At 42.3% G+C, this 22,305-nt stretch overlaps 2 protein-coding genes and 1 pseudogene across 2 annotated transcripts; 1 reads left to right on the forward strand and 2 right to left on the reverse strand.

Annotated features, from left to right (window-relative positions):
- Positions 1-1,818: 1,818 nt before the first annotated feature.
- On the reverse strand, positions 1,819-2,620 carry LOC130827047 (protein Ycf2-like; annotated as a pseudogene).
- An 826-nt stretch (positions 2,621-3,446) lies between these two features.
- LOC130827049 (putative cytochrome c biogenesis ccmB-like mitochondrial protein) lies at positions 3,447-8,483 on the forward strand. The gene has a single exon (XM_057692676.1). The coding sequence runs from the start codon at positions 6,202-6,204 to the stop codon at positions 6,820-6,822; it is 621 nt and encodes a 206-aa protein (XP_057548659.1). The 5' UTR covers positions 3,447-6,201; the 3' UTR covers positions 6,823-8,483.
- Positions 8,480-9,848, reverse strand: LOC130826606 (uncharacterized). Its single transcript, XM_057692184.1, has 4 exons — positions 9,836-9,848; positions 9,541-9,790; positions 8,677-9,425; positions 8,480-8,622 (listed from the first exon to the last, which is right to left on the reverse strand). Exons 1-4 carry the CDS (start codon positions 9,846-9,848, stop codon positions 8,480-8,482), a joined length of 1,155 nt encoding a protein of 384 aa, XP_057548167.1.
- Positions 9,849-22,305: the final 12,457 nt, after the last annotated feature.

The raw sequence follows: 22,305 nt of genomic DNA on the forward strand, positions 1-22,305 counted from the left end.
AACCTCTATCTTTTTCTACACGGAACTGGCAATAGAATCTCAATGGAGGCTATCCCGAGATGCTCCTATTATCAGATATCTACTAGCGACCCTATTTCACACTCTCCCCATAAATTATTAATCTGTTGCAGTTTAGAAGATGCCCTGATGTGTTTACTTCTGAAGTTGAGTGGGCCATTAAATGTGGCAGAAGAAATAAGCCTCAACATCAGATTTATTTGATGTTTTTTGTGGAGTGTGTTGTAGAGCCTCTGATGTTCAGAGAGCTGTTATTTTGAGTCTAGTGAATCACTAATTCACTTTCCAAAGCTAGGTTCTCTTCTCTCTACTACGGGCGGCGGTACCTTACATGTGCTCTCTCTCTTCTGTCAAGTGTTTTAAAATGTATTATATGTGTTTTAAAATGCTGGCTATGATTAACACTTCTTCTTTCCGCTTCCTTGATACACTTGCTTCGCTTTGAAGACCGCACCGTCGCTGACGTATGTATTGAACCTTTGTTCTTCCACTCCGTACGATGTGCTGGATGGAGACTTCTTTTTACTGAACTCTTTCTCTGGACTAGTATATAATCTTCTTTCCTTTCTCCGGATCCCCAGAATCCTTGTGGAGAACCCCTATAAATGAGTCTCTTTGGAGAAGAAGGCTCCGACAAGAGTGGGCAGGCACGCTCTTCTGAATGTGGTTCAACATCCAGGGCGCTTTCTATGTCAATACCATACGTTTTAGTCTTTCGTGAACTAGCCTTGTTTGCTTCCTCTCTGTTCCGGATGTCCATCCAATCCAGCCCATAACTTCCTTGAGTATAGCTCCTGTTGTTCTTCTCTGGCTAGGAAGTAACTTATATGGCCATCTTTCTTAAGCCTCAAGGTGTGTTAAAGGAATCTCATTAATGTGTATCATCAACAGCGCACTTTATCTTACTTTATTCAAGTCTATAGCTAGGAATTCCACTCCTAATATACGAACTTTACCTTTGATAGAAGAGGCTGCTGAGAATCAACAGCTGGTGGAAGGTTTGATGAAGGGAAGACGATTTGGCATGTAGAATAGGTAGAGCATGACTTCTTTCAACTATTAGTCGTAATAGTGATAGAATGAGTTGTATATTTTCAGCTCGAAAATAGGATAGGTTATTGATAAAGCAAAGGCTTCGGCTAGCGAAGTGAGTGAGCTAGGGCTAGGGTAGGCAACTTCAATAGGTGGAGGGGAGGAAGAAGGAGTTGTTCCATAACCCGCTGGCAGAATATCCCTTGTTGGAAGAAGGGCTGCTGGTATGACATCAATCACTTTTACCTGTGAACAAAACTAAAGCTTTCGCGTGGCGAATGCGCTTATCTTTATCTTCTTGATCTGAGAATGATTACGCGTAGTAGCGGTCAGTCCTTTTCCTGTTAGATAAGCCTTTCCGCTTTCACATCTGGATGCCGAGAAGAAGCTCTTTCTCTTTCGTAAGAGAATACCGGTCTTAGGTAGCGAGGAGGAGACTTATTTTCACTGGAATCGCCCGCGGGCCTTCTGATCCTATGGCGATGTTTTCGCTTAATTAAGCAGCCATAGTCCGTGCTAGGAAGACTCTCATTAGAAGAAAATTAAGTCAGGCTGTGAACCAGAGGCCTATTCTTCTTTAATACGAGTAAACTACGGCTTTTGCTAATTCGAATTGAAGGGTGATAGAAAATGGGTCTATTTCCGGCATCATATCCTCTGTTAGCAGCTCCAGCTCCGTATCAAGGTCACAATCGATATCGTCACTAGCATAAATAGAGTCACTAAGATCAATAAGAGAACCTTTAGGCTTGTTATCCAGGAACTTGTTCAGAAAGACTTTTTATGAATGTCAACTAAGTGTCGTAAGTAAATTGCTCCCGGTTGTTCAATCATTTGATAACCAGAGTCATTCTTTGATAAATGATCACTATGAGTCAGACTCAATAGAATTTTATCAATCCCTTTTTCTGTCGTTAAAGTGGAGAACTGAACCAAGAATTCTCTTTCTTCATCATCAATCGAATCACTTTTTCGAGAAATACGAGACATCTAAGTCATACAAGTAAAGAGATCTATTCATTGATATGATATCGATGAGATTAATATTCAAATCTTTTTTCTTAGAACGTATTGATTTGAACCCATAAGCGGGACCACTACCCAATAGCATGTTGTCGCCAGAAACAGAACCCCGTATTTCTTCTAGGGAATCTCCTAATTGTTCCAAAGCAACCAAAAAGAGATTCTTTAACCAGAAGGAATTCGGTTCCGATGTAGGATACCTATCCAGAAGTTTTCGCAACTCAATCATGTATGATGGAATCATCAAAGATTTGACCTTTTCGAACTCTGTCTGTAACTCACTAGAGGCTCGAAAAACAAAGAGAAGATGTGTACGAACGAGATATCCAGCAAGAAGAAGAAGGAAAAAGATTGAATAGAAGAACTCCCGAACATTTGGCAATCCCAGATGTGTCCATATCAAGGGTGACTCATTATTTTGATGAATCCTTTTTTCGTACAGAAGAAGATTATGTAAACACTTACTCGAAATCTCACTTATCAGATTCCATTGTGGAAGATACACAATTTTGTGAAGAATTCGCCATGATATATCTGATCTGTACATAATATCATGAAAAATAGATCAAAATTTTTGATTGCTACTTAGTATTGACAATAGGTCTGAAAAAGTATCTAAAAATAGAAAATTTATATATTTGTACCCTGTCGAAGTAAGGAACCATGGCATATATGTTTGGAATAGATTCCATTTTGAGAGAGTTGAAAAAGCACTATCTCGTTGAAAGGCTCTATACATCTGCCCTTTCTCAACGCATTTCTTTAGACAAAGACTCCGTTTTTTACTCTTTTCCGATAGTCAATATTTCTCAGAACATAGAGTGTAAATCAAACCTAAATTGAGATTGAGATACTGATGCAAGTTCTTCCTTTCTGAATCAGATAGATTCATATTGGGAAGAGGTGGTTTACCATAAGTTCTTTCAAAATGGACTATTTGTCCCTCTGTTAGAGGTGTTCCAGAAATGCCTGCGATCGAGTAAATAGTTCTACGAACGAATAGATCGGATCGAATTGGAAAATCGTTAGGTATGCATATGTTAGATACCTGTGACTCAATTGGTGAAATAGTATCTCTCTCCAAAAAAGCATGTTTTTTTTTACCGACACACAAAGAAAATTTTTTGTTGTGAATGAACAAGATATTGAGGAATTGTCTATATGTAAAATCAGAATTATTGATACGGGCCTTTTCCATATAAAAAGGGAATCTTTTGTTACAATAGAAGCAGAAGTGATGTGGATTATTCAAGAATCGAAGTCGATTTGCTTTATAAAAAGAAGATATCAATGAACTTCTATGAAATGGTTTTACGGAATTCAACTGGTTGTTTGGGATGAACTTGATAATCATGAACCTATTATCTCTTGTGTATGTGGTCCCAACTTAATATCTTCAGTTCATTTCAAGTTATATCCGTTGTTTTCTATTGGAAATTCACTCATCTTTTGCATTCATCTCCCCTTCTTAAGAAGTTGCCAAAAAGAGTCCTTCCTCTGATCCATATACTATACTTATCGAATTATTAGTGCGTCTGGCTCTAGCTAAGCTATTCATTTCGATTGGATTATTATTAATAGACGAGCTAGACCAGGCATACACTCAGTGGAACCCGAGCGTAGGAAGTGGGTCTTCCATACCACCAGCTCCTGGGCCTGGTCCGTCTGACCATAGTGTGCTAATTGCAGGTCTGCAGCCAGATCCTAATCCAGCGGCGGCAATGACGAAGCCTGTCTATTAGCGAATCAGAGGTGCTTTGTGACAGTAGCCCAAGGGAAGAATCCGGTTGCAATGTCGGGTGTATTCTATGTTTTCTATTTAATAGCGAATTATTCTGTCGGGTGTCCTTGACAGGAAAGGCAAATTTCTATGAACAAAAGGGCCTTGAGACCTTGACCTTTGACGAGCGCAACGAAGGATCTGATCCAGACATATGGATCTCTATTTCTCGACAAAAAAGAAAAGTACAAGCTCACCTTTCGCGTTTTTCATAGCGCAGCATTTCGTTAATTACCCTGCGATAGGGAAGACTGGAGCGCGTCCCCTTATTTATTATATGCCTCAGATAGGCCTTGTACGAGTTCTCGCCAAGGACTTTCCCGTCCGGATAAAACATGTGGCGTCTGATAACGCCCATTCTCTGAAAGACGTGACTAAATCAACACCAGGTACTGACGAGCTAGCCCTTACCGAAGAACCCTTCCCTTTAGCTTCCTCATGGAATGAAGAATCTCCTGGATAAGGTAATAACTAGATTCTCACTAATCTCTAGGACAAAGCTAGACTAATCAATAGACCCATTAGCCCTTGAAAGAAACCAAACCGATTAACTAGAATCAACATCAGAATTGAGATTCACCCTCCAACACTGATTGAAGGCCTAGAAAGGGAATGAGACTGAGAGATAGGAGGAGGCCCATGCAAAATAAGTAGATCGGGAAAAGGGAGTCAACGGGGGCAGTTAGCCCGGTCGATAGATGCGGTGCTGAGGTCGCACTTCTCTTTATGAGTCTGTCCATTCGAGCAGTCTCTCGGAAAGAGAGCAGTGGATGAACTATCCCATTGCCCTAAGAGCAAAGATAGACGGTGAACCAAGCGAATCAAAAAGCACTTCTTTAGTTAGGTCTCGAAAGGAAGAGCTTAGGGCTTTCCTTTGCACGAATAGGGATTGAGGGAGAAGCTGTTCGAAACTGTCCGTCTATTTGCGTTGTGGTACTTTCAGAATAGAATATGCTGCTATACTTTGCCTGGCATCTTACTATAAGAAAGATTCCTAGTTTCATAGGCTGTTTGCGAGATAAAAGCGGTTTAAGGCTGTTAGCTGCTTATCCGTTGTTATCGGGCTTACCCCGGGAGATCTTGGTCCAAGCAGTAAAACGGGCAATGTCTTTAGCTTCATAAAGCTAGAGAAGAGGATAAAGAAAGTTCCAGGAAATAGTAAAGTAAAGCTATCAGCAAGCATGAAACTCCTTCAATCGCCGATATCACAAGCTAAGGGGCCGATTGACCGGCAGCTTCATATCCGAAAGAAAGAACCCCAAATTTGAGACATCATGTGCCACCACGTACGACAAGAATCGAATCTAGACAGTTCTTCTCGTTGAGATAGACCCTACTGGGAATCCCTTCTCTCGGACTTAAAACCGAAGCTAATAGAAGAAGAATTTCTCTTACTTTTGGCTCAGACTCATTTCCTTAGAAGCGTCTGTCTCATATCAAATGTCTTAGAGAATCCGCTGCTCTAGAGTAGACACGCACAAAAGCCTTGCCAACGGGGTTCATTACTTGACTGAAAGCAGGAATGAGAGCAGACGAGAATAGAAACTAACTCTCTCTCTCCGCGGGAAAGAGCCGGTGCTCTAGCCAGAATGTTTGCAAGTGAAGCAGAAGGGTTTTTTAGAATGTCACCGGGCGTGCTATTCTAGGTTTTTTCTTTCCTCTGATGGCAAATTAACTGTAGCAGTCGTAAGGTGCGGTGCAAACCCTTTCTGACTTTCTCAAACCTGCTTTTTTTAGCCCACGAATGGGATTTATCTTTTATAGGTGAATCAGGTTTTCTGTGTAATCTTAGGAGATTCGTTTCCCCTTTATTTAAAAAACTACTAATAATTAGATAGGGATCGAACTAGCTTTGCGCCACCCTATCCCGGTGCAAAAAAGTATTCCCTAGCAGTACCTACTGTTGTGTCTTCGGCATCGAAAGCAGCAGCAGTCACCTCAAATGGGTTGGGTTCGCTCGAAGTCGTCGCGAGCCCTACGTTTGAAGCTTCAACACAGTCCTTAGTATTAGTAGCTCGTTGCTACAACTTCTCTTTGGCTCGCCCCTATCTCTAAAGGGGCTTACTCACTTCACTCGCTCTTGTTCAGTAGCGGTTTCTTCATTTGACAAGGAGCTAAAAAGATTCGGCGTCCAATCACAAGCCTTTAGCCTTTTGAAAGACAAAGTCTTCCGGCGACATGATTAAGACGACCACTCGGAGACATGGTATTGTAATGTCTTCAATAGCATGCTCTTACTTCGTAGGGTTGTGAGGGTACGGCGGAGGTTGGTTGAAGATGATGTTACGCAGCGTTCAGAACCAGCCTTGAAGTGATGAATGAATTAGAAGGAAGGAAGAAGTAAGAAAATGAGACGACTCTTTTTTGAACTATATCATAAACAGCTCTTCTTCTCTACACCAATCACGAGTTTTTCTCTATTCCTCTCGTATATTGTCGTAACGCCCTTAATGCTAGGTTTTGAAAAAGACTTTTCATGTCATTTCCATTTAGGTCCGATTCGGATCCCTCTGTTGTTTCCTTTTCCTCCCGCACCTTTTCTTCGAAATGAGAAAGAAGATGGTACACTCGAATTGTATTATTTAAGTGCTTATTGCTTGCCAAAGATCCTACTTCTACAATTGGTAGGTCACTGGGTTATTCAAATAAGTCGTGTTTTCTGTAGTTTTCCCATATTAAAACTTCTGTATCAATTCGGTCAATCCGGGATGGATCGGTTAAACATTCTATTAGGGAGCCTGGTCTTGACTCTTCTGTGTGGTATTCATTCTTGTTTGGCTCTTGGAATCACATCCAGCAGTGGTTGGAACAGCTCGCAAAATTTAACCACTTCACCTACTTCATTGCCCTCAACCGTTTCTCGTACCTCTATTGAAACAGAATGGTTTCATGTTCTTTCATCGATTGGTTATTTTTCTGCGTTCGTATCTCTTTTTCCAATTTCGGTCTCGATTAGTTCACAAGATTGAATGGCCAATTCTCCTCCGGACCCTCTATTCGATTGTTTTCCAAGAATCTTGGTTGAGCCGGGTATGTAAGCCATGTATCTGGAAAGAACTTCAAAGTCAAAGAGGGGCTTTCGGTTCTTTTCACCCTCTTTTGGTCTTGCAGCTATTAAGCTATTAAAGAATTTATATTATATAATATTTTATTATAAATCGACATATTCTGGCCCAACCCAACTGCTTTCCTTTCTTTCAAAGTGGCATTGCCAAAAGTAGAATCAAAGGCTTTTTTACAGGGGAGCTCTTATTAGCCCAGGAACTTTTTCTAGTTAGTAGCGATGATATAGAATCCAAAAGCAATAACGAAGATGGAGGAGCATTCATTCCTCTTTTTAACCAGTTTTCCCCAACCAAGATATTCTGCCTATCCCGAAAAAGGGGACTCTCTCCAAAAAGTAGCATCATAGCAAGAGTGGTTTTTACTAAGCATATGACGAAGGATCGGCCGAAGCTAGAGCTAAGTGGCTGGTGGCTGGGTCAGGGTAAGTATGGAAAGCATAGGTCGACTTAATCCAATTGATTGGATTGGTGAATTTCCTTACTAATCCGAAAAGGTCAGCCTATAGACATTTGAGGGAAATTCCCACTGAGATGATTAATATAATAATCCGCTTCCTTAGTTTTCTTATTTAGTTAGATAGTTAAAATCTAATCAATGGATGAACCAGATGTATATGGGATCGTTCCAAAGACATTCCTTCAAAAGAGGCGGAACTATACGTTGTCATGATTCCATTATTAAGAAAAATCTTTCTTTCCGTAAGCTTCGCTTAAGCGACTTCATACCCGGGCGCATTATGCGACAAAAACTCGTTAAGTAAGAAGACGTGCCTCCGGTCGTACTCTTGAGAGTGCCCTCGGGCAAAGAGCAATCCATCCTTGTATCCATACAAAGACTCCCTCTTTAGTGAAAGTAATTTGTTCTTCTTGGCGAAGAGAATCAGTAAGACAATCGGGATAGCAGAATGGAATGCCGGGGTAGCGTAAAGACTTAATAATAGAGAGTCACACTGTGAACTGAAAGCCTTACTCCCTACGTATACTAGGTAGTTAGAATGAGCTCCATTCGCACTTGGCCTTCCCCTGAAGATTCAACATGTCTAGGTGGAGAGCTCGGGTGGTATGAGGCTTGGAACTTCACTTCAAGCTGACTCAGAGAAAGCAGATGGTAAAAAATAAGGATAATTCGGAGGAGAGTCCGGATGATAAGAAGGCGACTTCCCCGCCTGCTTGTGAAGTGGGCGGGCTGCCATGGGGGCTCCTGAGACTGCTTGGCTATGCTTTTTCTCCCTCTTGGTTGAGCTCTATAAAAGACATCTTGCGCTTTTTGGATTCGAACCTCCGGGCGACTTACCTTCCTTAGTCCATCGATCGTGAGATATTAACCTTCTCACTATAATATCAGAATATTCCATATAAATGGTTTACGTAAACACCGTAATGATAAATGGACTCAGAAAGTGCTATTGTTAATATACCAACACCCACGTATACAAAAATGGCCTTTACCGCGGGATTTTTTTTTGTAGTGGGTCAAAGGGAGGCATTTCCCTAGTGGCGTTATTGAGCGGCTCACTTCCTTATTATTCTAATAAGATACTAAATAACCTTAGTCTTGCAACTAAGCTCTTCGAACCTTAACATATTTCTTTGTTCCATCAGGCAAACCTATTGGAATGGGCTTCTCAAGTAATGTTTTATCCTCCAATAAGGTCTCATCATAGGTCATATGATCTGTGGCACCACTATCTATGATCCAGGCATCTTTATCATGGAAAAATAATCAAGTTTTGCAATTATTTGATAGATTAATATTACCTGCACAGCTGGTGAATGCAGCACCTCTAGTCCCAGCTCCCTTTTCCTCAAGAGTCTGCTTTCCCTTCATAGCTTTCATCACCTCCTGCACCACAACATTAATCATCCTAAGATCCATAGATGAGTGCCCTTTCCCACTGGTTTCTTGATCCAGAGGATTATCAGAATCAGTCTCACTTCCCTCAGCTTGAACATTTGCTACCATCTTGCTTCCTCCAGCTCCATTCTTGCCACCTTTCAGTCCTGGGTACCAATCAGGGTACCCTATGATTTTGAAACATTGATCTATGGTGTGCCCCCTTCCTTTGCAGTGCTCACACTTCCTCTCAAGCTTATCTTTCTTCCAGTCCTTCTTTCCAGGCACAAAAACTCCTCTCTGCTGTCCAGATGGACCATTCTTTGCCCCTTTCTGAGCAACCATAGCACTTGCTTCTTGTGCACCTTCCTGCATCCCAGCAATCTCCTTTTGCTTTTCTATCTGAGATGCTATAGCATAAGCCCTATTCAGAGGTGGGAGGGGGTCCATAGCAAGGATATTTGCAATGGTATTATCAAAACCATTGTTCAAACCAAGCAAAAACTTCATCAGTTTTTCTTCTCCTTCAAAATCAGATAGTCTCTTCAAGAAACTACAAGTACACTTGCTCAAAATTCCACAGCTACAAACTGGAAATTTCCTGATACTCTGGATTTCATCCCAAAGTCTTTTCATTTTACTGAAATAGGACATGAGGGACATGTTCTCTTGCCTAAGGTTATAAATTTCTTTCTTTAACTGAGAAATTAGAGCTCTTTCTTCTTTCCCCTAGCTACAATACAAGAAGAAAACTTCATCCAGCGGGGAAGAGCCATAGCGGGAGAAACCTCCCTTGCTGCTGCCAAGTTGATTGATGTAGTTGCTTATCCTTCAATCCCATCTGTCTATTAGTGAAGGCTCCATCCCATCTTTCGATGCTCGTGGAAATAAAGTAAAGGCATTGAGCCAATCTGTCTTTGCACTTTCCTCGTTTAATGAAAGATCGAACTTTCCACTTTTCAGCGAGAGGGAATAGAGCCTTTACAGGCCTCAGAAAGCAAAGCATGAGCTCATGCAAAACTCCTGAAGGTGATGACACTGGTAATCAGTAAACAGATTAGTACTAGGAGATTAGCACTGAACCTGATTCGACCATTTAAGAGGGAAAGGTGGGTTTGAAGGTTAAGAATCCACATGGAGAAGAGGAGGAAGCGTAAAGGTGCTACGCGGCTGACTGGAGCTCATTTCGAGCCTGCTTACGTACTTTACGGGATCAAGTCATCCGTAGTTCGAAGATTTGACTCAGTCCAGGATAAGGATCCATTGCCAGAAACTATTGCTTCTATGAATATAAAAGAAAAAACAGACTTTTTATCTTCGTTTCCCCATTCGTCGCTTTAGTGCCCTTTCTTTGAAAGCCATAGGTCCTAGTCGTAATTCCCACTCATTTTAGTTAGACCAGCAAAAGGGCCTAATATCAATCGCTTGCACGTCGCTCTCCTATATATATATGTGTCCCTCGCTATAGGGTAGAAGCTTACTATTGGCCAAGGCAGCACAGTTTCGGGTGCATGTCGATGGTAGCATGAGAGCCCATGGTACAGTGAGTAGGCAAGTTGGCACGTCTTACTGACCTATAAGCCGAGTATCTTGCTCTTGCTCGGTTCAAGTCAGGTTCTATTCCCTCATCGGAATATCTTCTTTTTACGTTACGCAATTTTCGTAGTGGTTGAGCAGAGTTTTTCAGCCCAAAGGTTAAGCGTCTGCTGACCGCCATGTCGTGCCCTTCATGGAGGGCATAGTCCTTTCATACGTCTTTAATGGCCGTAGAGCTCGCAATCTGGTACCTCTTTCCTAGACTGACCAGTGAAAATAAATGAGGGGCTAGTTCGTTCTGATCGCTATGTGGGTCACCCCGTCGGCTCCTGCGGATGGTGAACCGGATCGAAGAATGACCGTAGATAAAAGCACTTTCGCTTCAAAATAGAAAGAGCACAGCACCCTAACTTCAACATAACTCTTGGGGTAGGCTTCCCGGATCCCCTTTCTTCGGTGCTGACAAAGAACTAGACGGTCAAGAAATCCCCTCACTCAATCAATATCCATCAGCTGAGGACTTATGAGGAAGTTAAGAGCGACAATGCCGATCTGCAAGCCCTTCTGAATGATGCAGCTGTTCAGCTTTACCAATCTGAAGCTAGGCCCCAGGCAACGTTAGAGAAGAAAGTTCGCTCTCAACAAGAGTATAAAAAAGCTCTGACAGACGAATATGGGAGGGTGGAAGATTAATGTCGGAGGTTGAGAGACAATATCAGAGACTTGCAGTTGGCCTAGGAGAGGCATAAGGAACTTCGGAAACAAGTGAAAAGGGCGGAAGTCCTTGTATGGTTTGAAACAATCTCCTCGGCAGTTGAGAAATATTTTGTATTGAAACCCTGGGACTCTGTCCGCTTCCGTCGAATGGCTGCTAACCATTATTCTGGGTGGATCTTGCAACGCCCAGTCTTTAGAGCCCTGGTGATAGATATATATTTTTTTTTCCCCAGGTATGTAGTCGCTTAAGCGAAGCTTATGGATAGAATAAAGCTATAAGCAAACCATTGAGAACCCTATAGCCGCTGCTTCCATAAAAGCTCATCTGATGACTTCCCTTTTCGTTTGATTCCACACTGGATTCACTATCTTCTGAATCGGACAGAAGACACTCTAACGAGAAGGAAAGGAGGCATTCTGGCATCTGCTTTCAATGCTTGCTATTAAAGAGCTCTTGTCTCTTTCCTCTCGCCCTTACTTATAACGTATTTGCTTTATCGTAATACGATACGTTGTAAAGAGTCGATTCAACAAGAGGAATCATAGCTTCTCCCTCTGGTAACTTCGCTACTTTGATAAGAGCGAGAGCAGAATCCGAATCAGACTTGTTGATAGATGTAACTAACTTGCTTTCCTTCCTTAGCTAGCACTAAGATCTTCAAACCTAATATTAAGAATTACCTATTTGCTATAGCTGAAGGGGTTTCTTTTTATTCAAGAATCTTAGCCTTCGGAAAAGGGTCTAGTTAACCTGTTCCCTTCCGATAAAGAGGAGAGGATAGGAAGACAAGAGTTTGATACTTGCCACCGTTTAGCTGCATGAATCTGCATCATACTTCCTTTATGGTTAATTGCATATGTTTCCAACGATATCTAAATTGGTGTAATATTCGAAAATGCAGTTAAATAATGAATGCGTGAGTTGTAAGCGTAGTGGTGTATAAAATGCACCCAAGCAACAAAATGTGTTTTAAGGTTTTTCTTTCTTTTATAGGTTTAGGTGAATGTTGAATGTGTCTTTGTGATATGGGGGGTTAGTGCTTTTATGTATGTATGGGGTAGTCTTTCCTTGGTTCAGTGTCAGTGTCAGTCTTTCCTTAGCTGCAGAGGAAGACAATGGGGACGAAGTGACTCGACTGCTGTGGGATTTACTTTTCTATTTTAACAACTGTCAACTGTCAACAATGTCAGAAAGTTGATGCATTAAAGTGGTATTTCTTGTGGTGGGTTTGATTTGATGGTGTAAGGCATTTTCTATAGCTGTAAAAACTGACAAACTTGAATAAATATTTTAAATATTCGGTATTATTACCTTGTCTTCAATTCCGCAAACTTCCATTCTGTGTCCAAGCGTTTACCGGCTTCGCGGGACCGCCATAAGGCCTGGTCCACTCTTGGCTAAGCACTTTGGGCGCCTGGTATAATTGGAAGATTGCGGAAAGCGAAGGACTGAAAGGAAAGGAAACGAACAAGACAATCGTTTCTTCTATTATGATATTAATATGAAAATAAGAAAGACTGACACCAACCATTGACTCGGATTCTTCCCCAGGACCGGTAGAATAATCGTTCCCAGTGTTATGTACTATATAAGGTATAGTCCACCATCGAATCAGCTTACGTTCAATATTTGATATGAATCCGCTACCGGAACAAGATATGCTTTTCCCCTAGTCGTGGACTACTTGTTAAATTTCCTCCCCATTGCTGGATTAGTATCGTTAGTAATGCGAATGGTATTCCTTGGTGGACCAGAAGCCTACGATAGATTGTTCGCTGTAGCGGTGGGAGAGCACTCCATGGCAGACTTTAGGTTCGGTCCCATGTCTATTGAACTACAGCTTCAAAACTCTTAGAACTCGAAAGCACCTTATCTAGATCTAGACTCTAGGCTACGATCTTTCATCTCTTTCTAGTCTTTCTTGTCTGGGCGTATTAGCGATGAATTTTTTATTATATTATTTTCTGTACTTTTAAGTAAGGCAATAAGTCCGAGTTTTACTCGTCCAAGCAAACAAAAGAAGGAACTCTTCTTGTTCAATCAAAGACTAGGGCTAATCCAGTTAATTTAATAAAAGAAAAGACCAGCACTGCTTCTTCAAGTAGTAATTCTTTACCTGCCTTTCAAGAACTCGAGTTGTGTCTGGAACATAGCGACCATCGGAGGAAAGTAAGGAGCTATAAAGGCATTCATTAACGAGTTCTTGTTCCTTTCGTAAACGTAAAGATATTTCTAATCGAAAAAGCTTTGCTTTTACTAGATAATATACCTAGTGAAAATAAACCAAGAGATTTCACTAAATTAGTAAAACGGAACTCTAATTGATTAGATAAATAGAATTCCATATTATGATTATGAGGAATTCGATAATAAAACTTCATTAAAAAGTTATCATCATCCGATTTAGACAATAATGATGATTTAATTCCTAATCCCATAGCATTAAAAAATTCACGAGGTATACCGTGTATTTTTCTAAAAGTCTTTATTAGAGTGGTTAATCTGTTCTTATTTTTACGTTCATCATGAGTAATCTCATTATCTAACGTAAAGATAGTACTCGTCTTAAAACTTAACTCCGAATCAGGGTTTAACCCGGGTTATGACTATACATAGGTAAGAAAGGAGAACAAATAGAGTATGCCCGTGAGACTGAAGGTAGAGGATCCATAAGGAGAATTTGACTGCGGGCAGCACTGTAAGATTCATTCAGTCCTATCAAGAATTGCATGAGTCGATCATAATCATAGCAGGAATTTAGGCGAAAATCCTGAAGAAGGCGAGAGCTAGCTTAGGGGCCCCTTCCTAAAGCCATGAGAGTTGGTCAGAAAAACGTTTTCATAGACTATATTGAGGAGTAAGGAAAGGGCTTCTATGACAATGAGGTCCTTCTTTCTTGCATGGGCTTGCTTTGATTATAATTAGAGGTAGGCTTGTTGTGTTTTTGCCCTTCTGTGGTCTTTCATCGAAACAGGCCCAGCCCAAGTCTTCATTTGTAGGACTTTCTTTGATGGTCCATGTATGTAGGCTTGGGTCTTTCATTTGGGCCCTCTTGGGGGACCTTGTGGGCCAATGCGTATGGCTTTCTTAACGTGGCTCATTTGACGACTCAGTACATGGATGTCACGAGTCTATTGGCATAGAATATGGAATCCACGGTTGTACAAAGTTTGTTTGTTCATACAGGCAGTGTGATTGGGGGATCTTTTGTTTGGTAGCTAGAACCAGCCAGTTTTTCATTTAACAGGCATGATTCAACTGCACTGCCGAAAAGTTGTTATAAGAACTACTAAGAATGAGAATTGTGCCAGCCATACAATTCGTACTGCATGGCGATCTTACTCTATAAATGGAGGCTCGATAAGTGTCTTCACTTCATCACAAAAAAAAAGAAAAGAAATTGAGTAATAGCACGTATGGCTATGGATGCTGCTGCAAACAGGCTTGTTGGAATTGCTGCCGAAATGGGGCAACTGAAAAATGAAATTCAAGAGCACCGTAGAGTACTAAACTTCCTTTTGAGAAGTGTTAGAACAATGGATCCTGCAAGGAAAGAAGCGCGCATTCGCGCTACCAGAGAGCGCATAGAGGGTTTGGAGGAGAGGCAGCAAGCGCTGCGGGCGGAGCAGGAAGCCCTAATTGTTCATGAAGCACTCGGTCGCCTGGGAGACTAGAATAGAAGAGTCCGTCGACTCTTTCTAGAAGATTTAAATAAGTGTCTGTAGACGCAAAGTAGTGTCTTGTAATGTATGGTCTTCTTTTTCTTTCTTGGGTGGAGATCTACTCCTATGCTAAGTGTCTTTCTTTGGTTTTCTTTGTTATCTTTGCATGTATGATGGTATAAAACCCCTAGTGTAAAATGTTTACTACTTAATGCTATGCTAATAGAAAAATTAAGAAAGACTTTTTCCCAGAAAAACTACAAGTTTCGAAAAAGGTGGGTTAACTAAAGAAAGATGGAACCATATGCATTCTTAAAAGAAAGCGCTTTGCCTGACCTATGATGAAAGGAATAATAGACTTACATCACGCGAAAAGGAAAGTCGCCCGGAGATATTGGTTCAAATCCAATTCGTGAGACCAGAAGAAAGGTCAGTGATAGTCTTCCCCCGACCGTATTCTGACTGTGTAGTACTATTATTCCTCAGCGCATCCGTTTTCTTGGTCCAACAAACAACATAAAAGAAAATCCAATATCACCATTAGATTTTGATTCAGAACAGAAACTGGCATAAAAGCTGGGTTTATTAAGATGAAAGGTATGGGAACACATAAGCAAGAAGGGAAAGCGATTAAGGCAAGGGGCCCAAATTCCGTGGTTCGGGGAAGTGACCCTAGTAGTGTGTAGGTAAGGGAATAAAAAAGCTTACCTGGAAAAAAGGGAAGGGTGTACAAAGCCATAGTTCGGGGTTCTCGCCATCGACTCGGTTGCTTTCCTCGGTGGCATTGATTCCGCCCTTTAGGTTATATGCCTGCGATTGGACAGCACGCGGCGAAGTGAAAACCTTCGGCCTTTGGACCAAAGCAGCTACTCTTATCCCGGGTCCGACTAGCTAGCCTCCCTTCTCAATACCGGGGCAGGGGCTCCTTCTTTAGCTATTAGCGCCCGTGGAGATTGTTTGGTTTGGCCTTTACCGGGGCCTCCACTACACTATACTATATAGATAGGCTAAAGCCCCTCTTTCACAGTCGTTTCACCCCGGATAAACCGAAACATAGCCCTTCTCATTTACATGAAAAGCTGTTTCACCCAATTCGCACACGGCAACTCTCGCTTTCCTCGAAGTAAATTCACCGATGCAAGCAACCTCATCAACGGGATCGCCCGACAACGAACTCTTTGTTCGGTCAGCGAGTGAGAGGAGGAGGGGGACCCTTACGAGGGGAAGAAGGGACATGGTTCTTATTACCCACCGCACCGATAATACGGGAGAAGGGAAATCAAGCAAGACCAGTGAATCCTAAGTCTTTCAACTCAGCAAGTCAACTTCCTAAGACTGGACGTGAGCTGCTTTAGCTGCCCTTTTTGCATCAAGCAAGGAAAGTCATAAGAGAAGAAAGGGTCACAGAAGGTTGAGAAGCAGTACGCCCGGTTGGTTCGGTTATCCTTCCATTTCCTTACTTGTAAAAGTAAGCAAGTCAACTACCTTTGAAATCTCAAGGTTATCTTAATTCTAACCTAAACCTAATAAAAAAGAATCCATAACCATAACATAAAAAGAAAGAAGAAAGAAGTTGGAGGTAGTTTACTTACTTAATCTTTAGAGTGAGGGAATAAAATAGAAAAAGAAGAAAAAACATAAAAAAAAGAAAAAACATAATAAAAAAGAATTAAAAAGCATTTAGAAGGAGTAGAATGATCTACTCTCTTATGTTAGAAGGTGCAAAATCAAGAATTTCGGGGGCTTTGCGTAGACGACCGAGTTTTCAAACAGAACGATTGGTTGAAAGAAGTACCTTCGATAAAAATTTGGATTGGGGAAGAAAAGGGGGAAAAATCGAAGTCGAAGCATATGTGCCACGAAAAGGAAATCCGATTTCGGTAAGACTTGATCTGAACCGTAGTTCAGATTCAAGTTGGTTTAGTCATTTTTATTATGTTAAATTAGTACAGCAAGATATAACTTTGGGATCTTATTTCTTTCTTTCAGACTGTAAAAGAGGGTTTACAAGATTCTTTGACAGTCTGGGTTTTGGAACTGAATTAACAAAGACAATTCAATGGATTTCCGAATTGGTGATAATGTGCCTTTTAAAGTGGGCGCTTGGAGTGCTCGTGATGAACGAGCTCTCGGAAGCGGTAAGGCCGTATTTAAATACATGTCCTGAAATGCCGGGAGGGTCCAGTACATCACCTGGCCCTCTTGGGCATGAGGGGCCGGCTACCATTTATACTCTTAATGAAGAAAAGGAATATGCTCCTAATGAGGAGAACCATAGACAGGAGCTCGTGGCCGAACCCTTAATGGAGGATTCGGTGCGCCGAGAAGAGCTTAAAAGGTTCTCGGACGCGCTGATCAGGGATGGAGGCGAGTGCGAGTCGCCTAAGGCGGCGGCACAGAGATTCGAATTCCAAGTTGCCCTGGATAAAAGGCTGGAATCCGCGCTGCGGGAAGACGGCTTCACCGAAACTTCCATCATGGAAACTCGGTGGAAGTGGAGAAGAGCCGCTCTCACGTTACCGGCGCAGGATAAATTGGTGAAAGCATATACTTTGAAACAGTATTTAAAAACTAAGGATATCAGGAAGAGCTCGGTCTATCTGAAAATTATGAAAGCCAGCTCCTATTTAAATCCTCATGGAGAAATACACCTAAAAAAGTGGTCCAATTAGGACTGCAATATGGTTTTTAATTTCTTCATCATATCGCGCTTCTTTTTTACTACTTTTTTTGCTGCTTAGGTATTGGTAATGTTTTTAGTTCTTCATCATATCGCGCTTCTTTTTTACTACTTTTTTGGCCGGTATTTGTAATGTTTTTAGTTCCTCGATCCATTCTTGTCTGCAGGATATGTTACATTCCACAAGTTGAGTAGTGCTGAGCCAGGAGATCGGAGGATGGAGGTGGGGAAGGGTGGGGGACATCAAATGGATTCTAGTTTGAATAAAACCAAAAGAGGTTCCATTCCTCTTTGATGTTGCTGGTACGCTGTTAGGAAGAGGGGTCTGCCAGAGCTATTGCAGTATGGGCAGCAGTGGAGTTGTCAAGAACAGGAAGAGGCAAATCTCCATCTTCGCTGCGAGAGTATGTCTGAGGAATAGGGGGTCGAACAAGCTCAGAGGGAGGTGTGCCACAAAACAAGAAAAAGGATTTTCATGAAAAGCAACCATTTAGAAAAAGGACTGAGCAGGCTCGGAAATGGGCTGAAAGGAGGTTCTCATCTGCTGCTTCCAATACAGGTGGAAAGGTGGTGGAGAAGAACCCAGGGAAAGCCTAGATTGATGCTATATCTTGATATGTCTCAGAATCTAGTGAATCACAGAGATTGAATTTCTTCACATACCTAGATATCGCAAGAAGCTAGCGGATGTACTTTCAAACTTAGCGTCCATTTTGAAAGTGCCTGCGCTCCAATAGTTTCGCTATAGCGACTACGTACCTCTGTCATAATTGAGAAAAAAAAAGAAACCGGCTCATTGCCTAATCTATTATTAAGCGAGAATTCCGGATGGAATTCGTCTTTACCCCTGGATTCAAGAAAGGGAAGTTTTGAGGATTGATGAACCCCCATGGGATAGAGGGGCCTTAATATGATGATTTGACAGAAGAAATGGAGAGACTGGAAAAAGGTAAGAAGCCTGATTGATGATAGTCTTGTAGCACCCGAATAAAGACGACCTATACGATGGGAAAGCATGGTTTTTTTACATCTATAATTTCATTGAAAAGAAAAGCTTCCCCCCACTAACGAGAGAAAGAGTACGTAAGGCGCCAGGCTACTCGCTACTTCATGAGAGGAGGAGAACTCTTTAAAAAGACTGTCCGTGGACAAGCAATGAAATCTATTGACAAAGCCGAAGTAGAAGTTATTCTTTTTAGAATTTCATGATGGAGTATGCGGGGATCATGTTAATAGCAAATGCTTAGCAATAAGATTAAGAAAGAAGGTCCTGGCCGACCATGGAAGAAGATTGCTAGAATCATGTGAAGAAGTCTGTAAAATATCTTCTTCATGCACCCTTCTTTGCATCCGCTTTCAGCTCATTGGCCCTTTTCAATGTGCGCTGGTGATCTAATAAGATTATTATATTTGCAAGAGGAGAAATATAGGATAGAACATCATCTTTCGTCTCCTTACTACCCTAAGCTAATGGTAAAGCGGAGGCCACCAATAAAACCTTTTTAGGCATTTCAAAGAAAACTCTTGAAGCAAGGAAAAGAATTAGACTTCCCCGAAGCGAGGTATGAAGCAGCATTAGCTGCGGAATCCAATCCACATCTGAATCCCCCGGGGAGAGGAATCCGCATTAGCAACTTCAACTAGAGAATCCGAATCTCCGTTCGCCGAATCTGAATCAGCAGTCCCATCCGACGAAGAGAATACACGCAGTCCATACTAATACCCTTTTACCCTTTTTCGCAGCAAAGTCATAGTACAGTCTATGCAAGTAAGACGTGACTTCTCTGATAAAATAGATAAATGAAATAAGGAGATATCCATATCAGATTCACTTTGAAAAGTTAGTGATCAACCGTGAGGAGTGGACGAAGACGAAGAACTTCTATTCTCTTTCCCATTAAAAAAGACTTTTCGATCCTAATCAAAGGGATTCTCGGACAGTCGACCTTGCGCCCCAGACCAAACCCTTGACCTCAAAGCGTCCGGAGCCTGCTTGTCTCTACAAGTGGTGGACATGCAACTCCGGGAAGAAATTGAGACTTTGACTTTGGACAATAGCGAGTGGGAGCCCCTAGGCAGCTTAACTAGAATGCCCCTGGTAAAGTAAAGCTGGTATGTGTATCAGTCCAACCATACCCGAGTATCCTTTCTAGGAGGATAAGTAATCCGCCTTTTCATCCTTCCTCATTTTCATTCTACGATGGAAGGACGGGATGATCCAAGGATAACCCGACCTATTGAGGGAGACGGGGACTGGGAGTAGAGAGTGCGGGGTTTTGTCACCACCATATGCTCTCTGCAGGCTACTCGAACACTGATAAAGCGCAGTGAAGAACAGACCCGACTTCCTCACCAATCGTACCGTTGTTCTGGCGAACAGGTACGCTCCTAAACACAGCTTTCCTTCTTCTTTCGGAAGGCCTTGGTCGATAGAATGACCTATCTCTTTCTGATTCCACCCTTCGTGGCACTCAGAGATGAATCTGCCTTTTGCTTTTGAGATAGCCGTTCAAGAATAAAGACAGCGGGAGATTGGGGCATAGACCGGAAGGAAAGATCTTTCTTTCCCTGGCTTATCCTATTCATTCAACTTATTATCTGGTTATCTGGCGGATTCGGGCTTAGAGGAACTTCTCTAACACGAAAAGACCACATAAGGGATGGGGCTCGATGTCTACTCGGCATTCATATCTTTCTACAAACTTTCCATGAGGTCTATTTGCCACATTCATTATTGATGAACCTTTTCATAAGGGGTTCCCTCATTCACTGATTGGCGATAAGAGCTCGAAGCCTGAAAACGAAGCAAACAAAGGAAAATCGGCTGTTCTTGACTGAAGAAGAAAATAAACACAATCTATAGGACTTCCATTCCAGACTGAAACTTTCCTTTGGAAAAGAAAGGCTGTCGTCGGGGCATACTATCTAAGGTACTCCCCCTGTTCAGTCCGCTTACTCAAATAGGGGGGGAATAAATGGTATACGGAAGCTGGCACAACAGCAACAAGAGTTTCGCTTTCAAAGTGGATTCTTTATGCCTTATCGCGCTATCCGACTTGTATGTGAAAAGCATTTCGTACTCGTAATGGATCCCTTTCTAGCGAAAGGTGTGCTCCAATGGCAAAAAGAAAGAAAAGATAGGCTTTAGCCTTGTTCACTCAGAGTTCTTTCTGAAACAGAATAGAATGCCCCTACTAAAGCACCAACTGCGGTTATTCCCCCAAGAGCAGAAATAGCATAGGTTATTTCTTCAACACAGATCACTGACCTACCTGGGTATAAGAAAGAATGGAAAGAAGCAAAAACCACACCAATCACAGCTTCTTCACCAAGACGTGTGAACAGCGCCTCTACGCCTTTCGCGCGGTAAGTCTCAAAAAGAATGAAAGCGCTTCTTCGCTCCAGCAAGAAAACGGATGCGCGAAGCTAACGCGCAACGTGCTCCGCTGCTCGAGCAAAGCGAGAGGGCTAATGGCGCGTTTGCGCTCGGGCCGGTGCTTGTTTGCTCGACCAAAAGGAGAGGGTTGACTCGAGCTGCACTACACCGGTGATACTCATGTTCTCCCGAAGACCCACTCAATGCGGCTATCAGTGACTTTCGCTCTTGGGACAGCCTCTGACTCGTCCCCCCCGAACCCTAACCTCAATCAGTGAAGCTGGGCCCTCTCCTCTCCGTCTAGTAGAGTGGCATTTTGCTCCTGGTCTCTCGTTTGTGGTAACCGCTTTCCCTGATGCTATGGGATCTTTCAAACTCCCTCCCTATGGACCAAGTAAAATGATTGGATAATCGAGAAATATCGTACTTTTTTGGGTAGCCCCTTCCCTCCATCAGGTCCACATATGGCTCATCTCCTTCTTGCCGAGTGGCTATCGTGCCTAACCTTTGAAATGGAGCTGCTCCGCTCCTAAGGCGAAAAAGGGTTGAGTTTCAAGGATATGAGTCAGGTAAGAGAGTTGCTTTTGCCTAAGCTGAGCTATAGCTTTTGCTGGAAACAAAGACAGACTGAGAAGAATCCCTATAGTCGTAGTCATCGGGGGAACTTCCTCTATAAAGGATCATGTTCTCCCTTCTCTGTCCCAAAGTCAAGTTGAAGTAGAGAATCTCAGTTCTGTTCTATTCTAGTGGAATCCTTTAGACTCTCAATTCCTTTCTTTCACCTAATCAAGGATAGAAAGTGGCACCACCCCATTTAATTGGTCTTGTTCCTGCACCAGTAAGTAGCCCCTCCTTCGCCTCTGGGGGAAGCGGTTGAAACCCTCGGGATGTCTTGAAAAAATGAAAAATGTCTATATGGCACCAAGAAAATGAGTTCATTCCTGCGTTTCCCCGCTTCGCTTCCTTGCTTTCACCTCTCTTTTCCCCTCTAACGGAACGGCTAGAATAGAAGGTCAAGCCCAGCTCTATAAATCCTTTGCTTTCCACTTCAAAAGGCCTTCCAAGGCTAGTCATTCATCTGATGACAATACGACTAGTCGCCGACCTTCTTTCCTTCTCATCGAGAGATGCGGCATTACCGCTGTTGTCTCTATGCCTTTTTGCCTATCTTACTCTTTCTCGAGGGACAGATACCGATTATCTTACAATGCTATCATTAACATCTGAAAAGACAGGTCTCGCGAAGCCGGTCACCGTACGCCTACGATCCTATCTGACTATTGAGGAGAGCTCTTTGCTTAACACATGCAAGTCGAACGTTAAGGGACTTTTAAAAAAGGGAAGAGTCAACCGGCATCCTGCAAATCAATCTAAGCCCTTCCGGTTCGAAAGCCAGACCATAAGATCGAGCTAGCAGCTTAAGAAGCAAATCTTTATACAGTTGGTAAAAGTGACAACAGATGCTGCAGCCGCTTCAGAACGCACTGATGCTAAATGACGGACAGAGCTTCTTCGCTACGGAGCACGTTGAAGTAGGTGTCTAGGCGGAGGTGTCGACAATTAGGTTCTCTTTCTTTCTAT

This window comes from Amaranthus tricolor, chromosome 11 (genome assembly GCF_026212465.1).
Source record: "Amaranthus tricolor cultivar Red isolate AtriRed21 chromosome 11, ASM2621246v1, whole genome shotgun sequence".
In the NCBI taxonomy this organism is placed as follows: Eukaryota; Viridiplantae; Streptophyta; class Magnoliopsida; order Caryophyllales; family Amaranthaceae; genus Amaranthus; species Amaranthus tricolor.

Coding starts and splice junctions, on each gene's coding strand:
- LOC130826606 (XM_057692184.1), bottom strand. Junction 9,426..9,540: donor ACTTGGCAGCAGCAAGGGAG/GTTTCTCCCGCT, acceptor TTATAACCTTAG/GCAAGAGAACATGTCCCTCA. Junction 8,623..8,676: donor TGCATTCACCAGCTGTGCAG/GTAATATTAATC, acceptor TCCATGATAAAG/ATGCCTGGATCATAGATAGT.
- LOC130827049 (XM_057692676.1), top strand. CDS start 6,202: ATGAGACGACTCTTTTTTGAACTATATCATAAACAGCTCTTCTTCTCT.